The sequence below is a fragment of the Sylvia atricapilla genome, chromosome 9, assembly GCF_009819655.1.
Source record: "Sylvia atricapilla isolate bSylAtr1 chromosome 9, bSylAtr1.pri, whole genome shotgun sequence".
In the NCBI taxonomy this organism is placed as follows: domain Eukaryota; kingdom Metazoa; phylum Chordata; class Aves; order Passeriformes; family Sylviidae; genus Sylvia; species Sylvia atricapilla.
The window spans coordinates 9,110,616-9,125,704 of record NC_089148.1 but is presented as its reverse complement, the minus strand read 5'-3'; the positions used below and the strand labels follow the sequence as shown (position 1 = coordinate 9,125,704).

The following is a 15,089-nucleotide window of genomic DNA, read 5'->3' as shown; positions in this document are numbered from 1 at the left end:
ACTGCTGATTGTTGTTTTTATTCTGGCTTAAAATCCATGTGGTCTGAAGGTATGGACATCCTTTACCTGGCAAGTGAGTAGTGATGATAAACAAATGCAAACAAATCTTCTTTTAGATTTTAAAAAAATAAGTAAGTTAGAAATTCTGTTTTAGAATTTAGGAGAACTACAGAGGACAACATTTTTCCAGTTCAAGATCAGAGAAGAGCTGTGAGAAATTTCATGGGACCTAACTAGATGATGTAAGTGAACAGGACACAAAAAGCTTCTTACCTCTGATCATGAACCTTTGATCTTGAGGACTCAGAGTAACTATCAAACATTGGTGAGTATGTCTGTTTTGAGTCAACTGTCTCCTCTTTACCTTGTGATATGGCACCAGATTCACATTTCCTGAAAATGAGAAGCATTTGGGCTAAATCTGTGTTATCTTAAACATAGGAGTAACACAGTTTTCATTAGCTTTCATCAGTTTACTCGAAGTAGCAACAACTAAAATTTCTGCTAAAAGATTTCTTAAAGCTTAAACTAGGTTAAATCATCCCACAAAACATTTAGATCATCTTTTTCTACTCTTTTATGTAGAGTTTCACAGAACAAGTTAATGTCACCTTTGGTGTACACTATTAAGGGCATAAAGATGGGATCCAAGTTCATCTTAAAAGCTCACTTATTACGACATCTTAAATTTTTCTGCAAGATTGGGAGAAGTAAAAGCTAACAAATCTTACTTCCCCTCTGCCAAGATGTGAAACATTAAGCCAAACCTGTTTGTATCAGCTCGGGCCCTCAGCTGCTTCATGAACTCAGAATGGTGCTGCCGCTGGTGGTCAAACAAGGCAGAGGCTGGAGCTGGGGCACTGCCAGTGTCTGACATCTGGGTTCGTGCTAACTCTGTCATCTGAGTACAGCAAAAAACATGGGCATACAGTCAGCTGATCAGCATTAAAATGCTTCTGAGAGAAAATAATTGTTCTGGCAGACCATTAAGTGATTTATAACAACTGTGTAAGACACGGGTTTATAAAGGTTTGTAACAACATGTCACTTCTGGTGGTAAAGGTGCATACTGCTCTGTGAATACAAATAGTCCATTCCTTTACATGTAATAAATTACAGTGTACACTCAAAAATATTCCCAGCATATTGGTGACAGGTGTTTCCACTGCTGCATTCCAGTTAAAACAAATGGCTGTTCTAGTGAGTATCTGGAATCACTTGTGAACGGAGATGGAAAAGCTACTCTGCTGAGCCAGCATCAGTGACCAGGTCATCCCCATCAGCCTCTCCACCAGCACCTCTTATGCTCAGTCTTCAAACTTCAATCGAGACTTGAAGAGATTAAAATCTTATACCAAATAAAAGCTGTCTTCTCTGTTTCTTCTCTCTTGTTTCTTAGCTGGTTTCTTATCACTTCAGCTCTAAAAACTGCAAATGTTTCCTTGGTTTTGTCCAAGACTTCACTATCTACTCTCAATGACCAATACACTGCATCTATCTGAGGTGTCTGAGCTTTTGGGCTCCTTTAACCCATTCTTGTCTACTCAAAAATTATTTAAACTTCACATATTTGGCAGAGCCCAGAACAAGTACCTCAGTATTATTCTAGAATTCCATTACTCATCAAAAAAACAGTCTTGGTGAGCACCAACATTTGCACGAGCTGTGAAGAAACAGTTCTGTTGACACTCATCAGCCTTTTGCACTCCATCCCATAATACTGACCCACAGTCAGTGATTTCTAAACTGTCATGGAGTAAGTTTTTATTGGTTACTGCATTCCTTACCGTTGAAGCAGCTGCTACATACTGGAAACAAGAAGTATAAAAAACTAATAAACTGATATAAAACCCTGAAAACTAATAAATATTCTGTATAGCACAAGAAGAACAAAGAGATTCAAAATGAAGAAACTTCAAACTCTGTACCAAGTCAAGAGCTTTGTTCAAGATTCTCCCTTCTCCTTTTTTTTTAAATTTTATTTGTTGTTCTTCTACCTTCAGCAGTTAGCAAAATCACAGTTCTCTGCTTTTCTAATTTAATTTGCACATGAAAAAGACATAGGATCAATCCCTGATGGAGAGGGACTCCTACAAACTGAAGATGCTGTGTTCACTGTCATCAGTCTATCCTGGAAGAGCAAACTTCTTACCAGTTCATTAACTGGAAGATCATAAGAATATGGAACAGGGATTTAAGGCTGCTGATTGACTTCTAAGTAACGATGTCAGACTCCTTTGAAGTCATGTTATCATTTGTCATGTTATGAAAGTGAAGAAGTTGTACCAAGAATGACACCAAAGAGAAAATAACTTAAAAAGTGAAAAAGTATTCACAGTAATACTGCAGTTAAAATATCTTTTCTCTTTCCCTAAGGCCTCACCTCAAGGAGCTGGTGAGTTGCATCTGTAGTGAGCAGTGCAGGTTCTGCCTGTTTGGCTGCAGCCTTGCATGGGGGCTCCTGTGCAGCCTCCTGCCGTGACTGCACCAGCTGCTGCAGTGACTCTGCATGGACCTATGCAGAAAACACAGACACTTCAGCTCTTCAAAATGGTCTGGCTATAGTAACTACAGATTTATTTCTCAAAAGCTGCCAGAAAAAATTTTGAAACAGGCCCTTGAGAGTTTATTTTACCTATATAAAACTCTTTTGGCACTTTCATATGTCCACAGCTTCAAATTAACAATACCTGTAGGCATGGATTTACTTACAACATTTTGCCTCTTACACACTCCACATTTTTGAAGGGCAGCCTTACCTGAGCTGCCTTCTGCCTTGCCTCTTCCAGTTGTCTTTGACTTTCTAAAGCTTCTTGTTCAGCCTTGATTTTCCAAAGAGCCAAGTCCCGTTCATGGCGCTGCTGTTGTGCCTACAGATCAGGAAAACAACTTTTAACCATGCAAGTTAAATATAAAGGCCTGATTTGCTTCAGCCACTGGTTCCAACTACCTCTTAAAGATCTGGATCTACTCTGCTGGGGGTGTCTCTTCTGCTGAAACAGAATTTTTAATCCACTGACCCTCTTCCTTTTTAAAACAATGCACATTCCCCACTCTTCCACCACAGTGCAGAAAGGAGTTTAGGAGATCAATTAATTCAACAAACTAGAATAACCAATCTTGCTAACATAAGGAAACTTGAACCAAAAATGTTTTTGTGGAATAAAACAAATCATCCAGTCAAAACAACTACACTGCATGGCACTGGAACTCAGCATCAATCCCAGTAAACAATCATGCTTTTATCTGAGGAACACAACCAAAACAGTGATTCCAGCTAATGGTATATTAATGACACATAGTCGAGAGTAGCTACTTCCTTGGTGTCAAAATAAGAAAGATAACAGACATTAATCCTAAAAAATAGCCATTATCAGAGATGCCTCATCATGCCCATTACGATTTCTCTGCACTGCCAACAACAGCTTAACTTGCCCTAACTCGATTAATTTTCTTGCAAACAAACAATAAGACAAAACAAAGAAAAGCTAAGACAAAGGAGCACTTCCCGTTACCTTGAGAATCTGAGCCAAAGAAACACTCTCCTGCTGGGCAAGGGAAATGCCTCGTACCCGCTCCAGGTCGGAGAGCTGCCGCACGGACTCCTCGATGGCGCTCAGGTAGTTCAGCTCTGCCGACAAACGGTGCTGCAGCCCCGCAGGGGAGAAGCGCATGCACCCTGCAGGACAACACACACTGCTCGCCTTCACACACCTCAACAGCCTCCCTCAAAAGCTCGAGGAGAAATGCTGTAGCTGCTCAGGCATCAGCAGGGTTTTTACAAACACTCACCGCTTGCTGAGGCTGCTCCTGCTGCAGACCTGCTGGTTCCCAGACCCACGTCAGGGAAGGCCATGTTTGGTTTCAGCCCTGAGCCTGTACCTCCAGAAAAGCCAGCAGGTGACTTGACTCTTTCTGCTGTATTGCCTCCAGAATCCAACTGCAGCACTTTTTGGGAGCCAGGAGATGGGGAAGAAGTTGGTGTCTTCTGGGGTCTTCCCTTGTCTGAGAAACTAACAGAGAAACAAAACCCAAAAGGAGTCAGTAATTCTCCTAGTCCAGCCATTTGATAAAATAAAGGAATAACCTTGTTCTTCCATTCCTACATACAAACAGATCCATGTAAAGGGCACAGTCTGTTCAGTTTGCACAGGCCCAGCTTGTCTTCAGGAAACTGCCTCACGAGCTGGGTTTTATCCCTAAATCACAGTTCAGAGTTAAGTTTCTAGAGCATCCTGTTTTTCCCCTAGTATCAAGCCTAGTTAGCACATACACACACACACAAAAAATTTTAAATAACTTAAGACAGTATCTTCATGTTGTACATGACCTGACAAGCAGTTTCAGTGCCTCCTGTTAAGAGCCTGGCATGAGAAAGTCAGGATGCAATCAATCATCTGCACATACATTAAAAGTGAACAGTTTACTATCAGCATATGGATGCAATTGATTGTGACAAGCCACTGCCCTGAGTCTTGACCACTCTCCTAAAATGCAATTGGAGACCAAAACTTGACTTGAACAATTTGTAAGATACTATGGTAAAAGTTTTTGAGAAAAGACATTTCTTTTATAAACCGAGGAAATGATACAGATGGTTCTTAAATTTACTTTTTCAGTTTTATTACGCTGAAGAGGATTAATAGTGGCTGTTTAAATCCTTTGGGATGACATGCTGCTTTACTTCTCAGGAGACCAAAGGACCTTTCAAACTCAATCCAGGACATCAGTAACAGTCACCAACAGAAGCCAATACCTCAGAACTGCTCCAAACAAACACAGACTGAGAGATCACTCATATCTGATGCTTTTTAGAAAAAAGTGCAGTGAAAACTGAGTGTTTCATAACCATCTTCATTGGACAATTACCAGAAAAACTGCATTTTTAGCTAGACAACTGAAGACATTTGTTTCTTTCTTTTTTTTTAATACACTCTTTTCCAAGGATGGGTTCATCTCTCAAAAGGCATCGACTCACAGAGCTGGATAGGCTTTGTGAGCATTAGCTGAGCACAAGTACAACCAAAATTGTCTGTGTATCTACTGAAAAAAGAAAGGTGACTGCACAGGTTGAATAAACCCTAACACATTTCTAGCAGACTTTTTCTAGAAGAGGGAAACAAAAACTGAATTTCAATGCTTAAGGTAATGAACATGACACTAGGTTTCATACTTAAAATGCAGGGAAAAAATGCTCTTTGCATGCACATCCTACTAACATTTGACCATTTCTGTTACTTCCCTTTTGAATATCCAAAGACAGAGCTAGTAACAGTACCAAGTATCATTATATTTGCATAAAGTCTTACAACATTCCTGTTACCTCATCAGGGAGTGTCCAGACAAGTTTTCCACTGTGCTGTCTGTATCTGGGTTCTGCTCATGCTCCTTAGTAGAGATTCTGCTACTTGGTAAGGATTTCTTAGCCTGTTGGGATCCCCTCTCTAGTTCAGACAGTATTTTATCTTCTTCCACAGAAAAGTGGTGAGAACTTCCATTGAAGGAGTCCAACCCTAAGAAGCAACAAGGTCAAAAGTTTGTTTGGTTCTACATGTGAATACCTCACCAGCACAAGCCCCAAAACAATGAATTGGGAAGTTTTTCCCCAATTAAAGAAGCTTTTGAGTTAGAAGACTATAGACCCAACAAGCAAGAAATGTAGAACTGGCAATGAAGTTCTCTTCTGTATATTGTGTTCTCTGCCAAAACTGTCACTCAGCTTTCTTTTCACTACTCTATCAGTTTTTATAAGGAAAAAACGTATTTTATTCTTTACTACTAATAATCAGAATGCAGCCTAGCTTTTGGGGGGAAAGGTAAGGATTTTGAAAAAATAGGAAAAGATAATTTAGAATGCCTAATCCTATTTTTGTCATGTTTCTACTGGCTTAAAGCCTAGGGTTTTTTATCCATTGCTTATATGAGTGCACCAAGCCTCAGGTTTCTTTGTGCTTTTGTAATGTACAGGTTACCGTAGAAACCATGTATTTATTAATTTGTGCACTGATGAAAATGAAGTGTGATCCAAAGACAGAGTATTTGGGAAAATTTGTTGTCACCTTCACAAACACAAACATAACTCAGAAGCCTATTGGCATTTTCTCAGTACAGAATCTAAAGATAGTTCCCACACAATATTAAAGGAAAGGAAACTTTTCAATGCTCTTAACAACCTCCCGCTTATTTAACTTTAAATTACTGTATTTTTAGGTCAGAGAATAACTGGAGTCAAAAAGAACCTAAGCAGGAGTCACTGGAGGAATAAATCAATCATTCTGTCAGTATTAGATTACAGTTTCCAGATATGTAGGACTGCAAATTTCCTAACAAGAAAAGGCTTGATAAACAAGGATCCTCTACAGCCAAGTACTGCACTCACGTTCCTTTTTCCCTCTCTTTTTAGAGGAAGCAGAGGAGCGGGAAGACGCTGCAGACCGGGGTCCAGGCGAGTGCTGAGAACCAAACTCCACAGATCGAGGCTCAAGGGGAGACTTCCTACTGGGAATTTCTTCCTGAATGCTTGAATTACTGCTGCCAGCAACACTAAAAAGGAGCATATTGATGGTGATTAAGGACTTCCAGCTCCCATGTTACACTGTGCACAAGAAAACTACCACACTGAATTAGAGACAGGTGACCAAACTGCACTATCAACCTATCTAGAAAAGCATTGGTTTTTATACTATTGATAACCAACCTATCTAGAAAAGCACTGGTTTTGAGATTAAAAGCTGTGACAGCTAAGACATTGGGAAGTTTGATATGATATAGAACATACTGAAACATGCTTCCAATAATATGAAAGACTAAAAGATGGATAACAACTATTCTGTCCAATTTTGACTCTTAAGAGCTATTTGACTCCATACCCTAACAACATAAAGATGACTCAAAATGTGACTGCATTTCAGATAATTTCTGGGCACACAGATATCAACTGCCAGAAATACAAGAAATTTTCATTAAAGGATTACAAAAGATTTGCAAAGAAGAGATGCCAGTGCATCATACACTAAATAATACCAACACGATAAAGAAATTTTAATCAGAAAAAAACCATTTTTTGCAGCCAACATTTTCAGTGTGCAAAGTGTCTTTTAACTTCTTTTTTTTTCTGAAGTTAAGTATCACTGGTACAAACACACTTGTGGCTTTCCCCAAGGTGCCCAAAAGGTATAAACAAAAAAGAGGGTCTTGGAAAATTCAGGAAGCCATGTAGTAGCCATGGAGAGTCTAAGATCTACACTCTTCAGACTTTAATCTGAATAAAAGCTTTTTAAAATTCTTACAGGTAGTTTATATATCCATTGCAAAGTAAGCACTGACAAATGCTTACTGAAGGCAATTACAGATTTACTACAAAGTTTTGAAGTACTTGAAGGCATTTTTAAGACTTACAGATAGCTTTTCTATTTTTTTTGAACTACAAGACTACCCAACTGAGCATTATTGCAGCCACACAGGTCAGAGAACTAATTTTCACCGGGCTACAAAGGATAAAAATCTTGTCTAAAGCTATCTGTCTAGGCTAAAGAACAGCAAAAATTAGACAGGGAAGAGGAATACTGGACTTTATCTTAACTATGTTGGCTGCTATAGTAACTGCAAGTTCCTAAGAAAAGCACTTCATCACTTTGACTAGTATAGTACAGCACAGCAGGAAAGATATCCAGCATACTATGAAACAAATTTTGCATTAACTATTTTCTCTTTAATTCTGCATTTTTATTTCTGTAGGAAGTCTAACACAGATACCTGAGGTCACGTGAAATCTTTTTGTCTGTTAAGGTGCTGCTTCCCTGCGATGAGACAAAATCATCCTCGTAGGAAGCCACACTCTCTGGAGGGCTCATGGCAGGGAGCAAAGGGCGCAGGAGGGCAGAGCCTCCGTTCAGCCTTTCTTCAAACACTGAAGTGTGGAGACAGAAGGGAGAGGACAAAAATTGTAACAGACACAAACATATAGCAAATAGGCAATAGGAATTCAAATGCTCCTAACCATGAGTTACAATGGCTTCCTTTCAAGCACAAAATCATCAGGAGAACAGCAGGACAGCTGTCTCATGGCAGTTTTAACACAACATAACTAGCACAGTCCTCCTCTTTTTGTAAACTATCAAATTCTTTACTTCATTAACATACTCCAACCAAAACATTTTTGAAGAGCATAGTGCTTTGGAGTAGAGTCATTTCTGCAGAAAATTTCATGCAATCATCTTTAAAGAAAATAATATGAAGGTAAAAAGAGAAAAAAACCACAAGACAAAAATCAGCTTCTCAGAAAACATTCCTCCTTGGAATAAGGAGCTCCAGGCCAGAGACAAAGCACTCACAAAAAGAGGAATAAATTTGTACAAAAAATGAAAATGAAACAAAGCATCCAGCATGAGACAGCTGTATATCATGTCTTACACAAACTGACATTTAAGACCTCTGAAAGCACATTCCTCAACTGTGAAGTATGAAGCGCATGGAGCAGTAAGACTGGGAAAACAGCAATTCACAAGAGCTTTGAGAAAAGTTTCCATTTTTACCTTTTCCATGAAGTTGGTAATTCTTCGCAAAGATGTTGATGACACTGTGGGGACTTCCCTTTGCCAGTTCCTCCCAGGGCCCCTTGCTGTGGGTGTCACTTGTCTGAGTGAAAAGTGGGGAGTACCTCTCAGCTGCTTTCTGAAACTCCTTTATGGGCTCAAAAGCATTTCTCTCCCGAATGCAAAAATCCTTCTCTTTCAATGTCTCCAACATCTTCAGCGGCAGCTGCCTGTGCTGGCCTCCTTCCTCTTCTGAGAGGTTTTCATCACTCAGGAGAGGCCCTTCGCTGATGGAGTCAATGCTGGACTCATGAGGAGCGACGGCTTTGCTCAGAGGATATGCCTGGTTCTCACGCCCTGGGGAGTCTGTTTGCCTCTTGGATAAATGTCCCAGGATCCCCTCGTGCCTGTTAGCAGCAGGAGACCTCAATCCAAGGCTGGCTACATCAGTAAGAGGCCTGATGGTCTCAGGGAGCTTTTTAAACTCACTAAGGTTGCCTACCCCAGGAAGGTTGTCATCAAAGGTTGTATGAGACACGCAGGCACCCAACATCCTTTGAATTCTGGCTGAAAAAGTATTTTCATTTCCCTCCCTCACAGGAGGACTCACAGCCTTTGCCCACCATCCCTCATCCTGGTTTTCTTGCATAAATTCTGAGTTCCACATGGTACCATAGTTGATACCAGCGCCAGCCAACTTTTTGGCTTCAGTTTCAATCCTGCTAGAAAGGGAAGCAGCTGTAGCTTTCAAAGCTTCAAGGCGATCTAATTTGCTCTTATACTGGCTGGTAGAAGGTTTTACTAAGAGGTTTTCCTGTGCAGCAGATGAACTCAGGTACGACTGAGGCATCAGGGACCCCACAGGGGCAGAATGGCTCCTCCTGCCCGCCAACATCGCGTCACACTCCTTTGACAGAAGGTCCATCTGCTCCAGACTCCAGTGCGGGGAACAAGCGCCTCCAGTTGAGCCCAAGAGAGCTTGTGGGTGTGGGAGCTGCACTCTTGGGCTCAACCTGTCTGGCTGTACCCACGGGGGCTCCATCAAATCGCTCCTGAAATGAAAAGTCAACATTTACATTGATGACTTACACTCATATTGATGTCTTAGATTAATGCATCACTGCCACAGATTTAATTTCAGGACAAAATACTTTTTGGTGGAATGAGAAGGGTGGGGAATGGGACAGTAAACAGATACACAATGTTGTTTAGTAAAAAAAGCAACAAACCAAACAACACAGCACCCCCCGAATCTGAAATGCCACTGATGGTGTACTCTTTGTTTTAGGGTTGTAACAAGCTGAGGTTTTTCACTGTCAGTAGTTAAGTCTTTTCCAAAAACATCCTGACTCCGAAAGGGAGAAATTTTTTTTTTCCTTTTCACCTGCCCATGTCCAGAACACTAGAGCACCTCAAAAGACCCCCCAGAAAACCTGTCTCTGATTACTATAAGGGTTTCTGAATACCTTATGCAGCCTTGTGAAACTCATCTCTCCTCTATTATCAGCAATTACATTTTTTCTTTATGATGTTACACTAATAATATTTACTATATCATTTAGCTTTTTTATTCTACACACAGTACTACATGGCATTTCCAGTGAGCTTCTTTGAACTTTTCCAGAAGGGGGACAAGTCTCATTGCACTTGGTAAGTCAGAGTACAGTTACTGAAGCAAGTATACATTAAAGAAGCAGACATTCATTATGTAGTTAAAAATGAAGACACTTGCACAACAGGGTTATTAAGGATACCTAAGAAACTTCGGGAATTTTAGTTCCTTACATCTAAGTGTTTGGTTAGGCACCTTGACTTGCAGTAAGAAAACTTTGATAATACACTGAACAATTCGAAATTGGGAAAGCTGTATGAAAAGAAATAGGGAAAGGCTAGTTCCAAGCAGAAGCAGAAGCAGAAGTGTTTGGTATTTAATAGAGAGTAACGAATGGCTGAATCCAAGACAATAAATGAAACAGCTACACTGAGCAAATCCAGTAAGAAAAATCAAGATACATTCACAGGATCAGCTTCGTTTGCCCAGTGGCAGAGGAAATAAGAGTGTCTCAATATGAAATACACATCCCACCCACGTCAACAAAACATTACCAGCAACCACCATTCACTTCACTGATTTACATGCTCACAAAACAACCATAGCCAAAATTTTCATATGGTTTCCTGCATCAGCTTCCTCTCCACTGTGAGGAGAATGCTGCAATTGACGTAAAGACGATTACTCTCACTGTACAGGAAGTCAAGAGCCAAGGCTATTTTCACCTCTCAGAGATGAAAGCAGGAGCACTTTCCTCTCTCTCCCAGGGCCCCATTTGCTCACCTCAGCAGCGGCAGCTGTGGTTCCGAAAGGGACATGTCACTGCTGGAAGATGCACTCGGAGGACGCTCTTGAGCCTTGTTTTCTTTGTCAGATTCCCCAGATGGCTGATAACCAGGTCTGGGCTAGAGGTGAAGACAACCAGAAAAATGCATTTTCAGAAGTGTGTCAGCATTTAGGAGCTCTTGCCCCATTACAATTGAAAGGCCAATATCCAGAATTCAGCTTCTCTTTAAAACAGCAAGATGATTTTCAGTCAACTTTCTAGTAGGCCTTGTTGAGCCAAAAAGCATCCACTAGCAAAGAGGCTGCATATTGAAACCACTATGTTTAAGCAAAGCTATACATTTTGATTTGTTCTTTTTTCTTAACTGGTAACCACAGAACAGCACAAGCCACAACCCCCTTAAACATACAAGCTCCTATTCCTGCAAACCACTGCAAGACATTAAGTTAGTGAATCAGCTATACCTGTGTTTCCTGCACCGTAGGCTGCTGAGGTGGCTCTTCTAAAAGTGTTCGTTCCAGCAAGAGTTTGGAATAGGTTTCCTGTAACCGTTTGGCTGCTGAAGGCTCAGGAGGAGCCACATTCTTCACTTTAGTAACAGCCTCCTTCTGCTTTCTGTAGAGCTCTTGGAGCCTTTTGTTCTTCTGTTCTGTTGCCTCCTTTTGTGCTTTCTTCTCTTCATTCTGCTTCTTCTTCCTCTCCTCCTGCTGCCTGATGATGTACTGACGAACCTCATCACTGTCATAGTGGCGTTTCTTAGAGATCACCTGAGGCTCCTCACTGGCTGCTACCTTGTCCGGTTTCCTTTTGGTTGGACTGTGGCTCCTCGTATTTTGAGTAGGCAAAAGAGACTTTTGATTCTGCTTTTCCACATCTGTCTCTTGCTTTGTACTCATGGAATCCAACTGCAGGTCATCAAGAATCCCACGTATCTCCATGGGCAGGAAATCCTTGTTTACAGAGGCATGATCTTCTTGGTTATCACCTGGAAGAGCAGCTTCCAGTTTTCTCAGATTGGTCTCAGATCGTACTCTACTTCTCGACCTTTCAGAACTTCTTGAAGAGCTTTTACGGGTAACATCCAATCTAGAATCAGAACCTGTCCTTCCAATGCAGCCTGCAAAAGAATGAAACATCAAATATGTCAGGTAACAGTCAAATTTGGGAAACAGCTGCAAAAAGAAGGATGAGGGAGGAAGGCAGACCTCACTGTAAACAGGTCTTTGCCTCATTCAGTGTCACAGGCTGAATGTGGCAGCCTTTGCTCAGACTGAGATCACACCCTTTCTACGCTTACCAGCCTCACCACCTCACAGGCATAAGAATCACAGCAGTTCCCAGCATGCCTTATTTGTCCTGTCTGAGATTCTGGATAAATTCTGAAAAAGGCTGGTGGGGGAATCAGTGAATATTTATGATGCACGTGGATGACATTACACCATATCAGGAAGAACTACAATTCGTGTGAAACTAGGATGCTCAATCACAGCTTATGGATTATGTACAGCACACTCGGAAAATTCATGTGGCCTGGGAACCACTGTTAGCCATTCCTTCCCCCACTGGCTTCAAGAGGCAAAGAAAGATTGCAGGTGGTCCATTTTTTTGGTTGCAGCTTGTATATCATCTTTTCCAGATACCCCAAGCACTCTTGCAGCATATACCACCTCTCAAGTCCCATGTGCAGGGACCATGACACTAAAAAAGTCCATAATGCACACAGGAACAGAGGTTACACACCCCAGTCATGGTTGTGAGCAAAATTCCCCCTCCCACCTCCCTGAAATTACAGGCTAAAAACAGGAGCAATTTTGATAAGAAACTTCTATCTCAGAACATTCTACCTCTAAAGTCTGCTCTAGTCTGCAGGCATGCAGTGTTATGTAACAAAGTAAAATGAAGTAAGTCCAGTGATAAAAGAACAATTTACCAGACTTGGCAGCTCTCTCTCGGCCTGTTCTATCACTGGATACAGCTCTTCTGTCCTGTTCTATTCTGGGAGCTGGACCCAGGATCTTTTTTGCCAGCTTTTGTCCCTCCCGCCAGGAAGATGCACTTATCACATAGTTTCCACCTGTAAAAAAAAAGAATAAATAAAAGTCAAGGTCTAGAGGATTTGCAATGGCATCAGAAAGAATTATTCATTGCAGCCATTCATCATTTCTGTACCATTTAATTCTGCATTAGTAGTACAGCTGCAGTTACACAGCCAGAACACTGATGTCTCAGTGTAACACCCAAAACACACTGCAGCACCCTAAAGCCCTGCAAAGACTGATTTAAAAAAGAACAACATCTTATGCAGGTCTAAAATATACAAACGAGCCTTACTAGGGAGAGGAGCAATATTTCTAGAGCTGTTCACCACCACTCAAATATGGAAAGTAAGAAATAAAAACAAGAGCAACTAAATTGTTGTAATAAGAGGAACAAAAATAAAGATGAGATATACAAACCCCTTAACCTTTCTACCAAAATAATATTTGCTAATACTCTAAGAAAAAAACCCCAAAACTACTTTACAGGTTTTTACAGATTGTTAATTGGTGAGATACATGTCTTGTGAGGAGGTTAAAAAATATTGAGCAGCAGATGTTTTACACCAATGCTAACTCACTGTCCCTTGGCTGGGACATCTGTTCCAGCACTGAAAACAGTTAAGAATAAAACCTATTACCTGATACTTAATTCAAAGACAGAATACCTTGCAGGTGACAGAAACTCATTCAAAATATTTAGGATTATTTTATCATCCTACATCTAATTAAATAACAACTGGTTATGGAGGCATATTTACCTACTATTGGGTAGATTAAATTACAAAGTTTATTCAACTCACCTTTCAACACACTAACTTCCAATAATACTAATATTTTTTTTTAAAATAATGACCTTTCAAGTGCTCTGGAGAAGAACACAGTATATATAAGAAAATTTAATTAGGTAATTCAGATATTTAATGATCTCTCAGGGGTATTTAACTGCTACAAAAGTACCTAACTTGAATATATAATTTGCAGCTGATTTTTAACAATTCCATTTCAGGCTCTACCTCCAAGTGCTCTGCCTAAAGAAACCTAGCCACTGCAGCATGAGATCATCACAGCCAAACAAAAAAGGCACTGTACTAGGCCCAACAGCACTTTGAAGACAGGATACCAGCAATGTCAAGTGAAATCCAGCACAGCAGAATAATAGTTTTGGCAATCCCAGTCCTCAGTTTCCAACCCTCTCTCTTGTTATTTTAACCTAGAAGTCTGCAAAACACTACTCAATCCTTTGCTAGCAGAACTCCTTGTCTGCATTGTAAATTATCCAACTATTTTATAAAAGAGCTGTCACTTGAAACACGTCACTACAAGCCTCTTTAAAACAGAGACATCAGCCAAAGGGATTCTCCTGCAGAACTCACTGTTCTCAATTAATTCTGTGTGTGTTTAAAGAGGCAGTGTAAGGTGTCATCTTCCATTTCAAGTCAGCTGTTTAACTAAAACACGCCAACGGGGCAGAACACGAGCCATGGCTATTAATAGCCTTGGCCATGGTAAGCACTTTCTTACTGCAATGACTGGAGGAGGGTGGGCTAGCACGGATATGTCACGTAGAGCTTGTTCTTGTCTTCCAGGGATTTCAGGCCATCATTTGCCACACATTTAATGCATTATAACAGGGGGTGGCTTTGTATGTAATGGAGGGGCTGGAGCTTACAGCTGTTGACTCCCTGGAAGGCAGAGAGTACTTCCTGACATGGGAAAGCACAGGAGTGGACACTGATCTCCTCTCTGTGGCAACCAGTGACAGGACCTGAAGTTGTGTCAGGGGAGGGTCAGGTTGGATATTGGGAAAAGATTCCTCATTCAGAGGGTGTTTGGGCACTAAACAGGCTTCCTAGGGAACTGGTCACAGCCCCAAGGACAGAGCTGAAGAAGCATTTAGACAACACCCTCAGGCACAGGATGGGATTGCTGGGGTTGTCCTGTGCACTGAGCTCCTCCCTCACTTGGAACTGTCATAAATATATAAGACAGCTGAGTGTGATTCTGTAAGTAGGCACTGATCAGCACAGGAGGGAGCAAATCCATGCTTATCATTTGAAGTATCAGAATTCCTTATCACAAAGTATTCACAAGCAGGATTTACAGCATACAGAAGCACATATTTACTCTATAAAAATACTTTGTAATATATTTAAAGCTGCTTTTCTTCAAAGTGTTTA

At 40.8% G+C, this 15,089-nt stretch overlaps 1 protein-coding gene across 1 annotated transcript in view; it reads right to left on the bottom strand.

Moving 5' to 3' along the window:
• CEP350 (centrosomal protein 350) overlaps positions 1–15,089 on the bottom strand; it is a 70,340-nt gene that overhangs the window by 35,194 nt on the left and 20,057 nt on the right. Inside the window, exons 9-21 of the mRNA XM_066324737.1 lie at positions 12,804–12,947; positions 11,338–11,990; positions 10,870–10,991; positions 8,535–9,586; positions 7,756–7,909; positions 6,380–6,543; positions 5,324–5,513; positions 3,793–4,013; positions 3,516–3,679; positions 2,760–2,870; positions 2,384–2,515; positions 768–901; positions 274–393 (exon numbers count right to left, since the gene is read on the bottom strand). Coding sequence (XP_066180834.1) covers positions 274–393; positions 768–901; positions 2,384–2,515; positions 2,760–2,870; positions 3,516–3,679; positions 3,793–4,013; positions 5,324–5,513; positions 6,380–6,543; positions 7,756–7,909; positions 8,535–9,586; positions 10,870–10,991; positions 11,338–11,990; positions 12,804–12,947 — 3,361 coding nt within the window. The remainder of the gene's footprint in view (positions 1–273; positions 394–767; positions 902–2,383; positions 2,516–2,759; positions 2,871–3,515; positions 3,680–3,792; positions 4,014–5,323; positions 5,514–6,379; positions 6,544–7,755; positions 7,910–8,534; positions 9,587–10,869; positions 10,992–11,337; positions 11,991–12,803; positions 12,948–15,089) is intronic.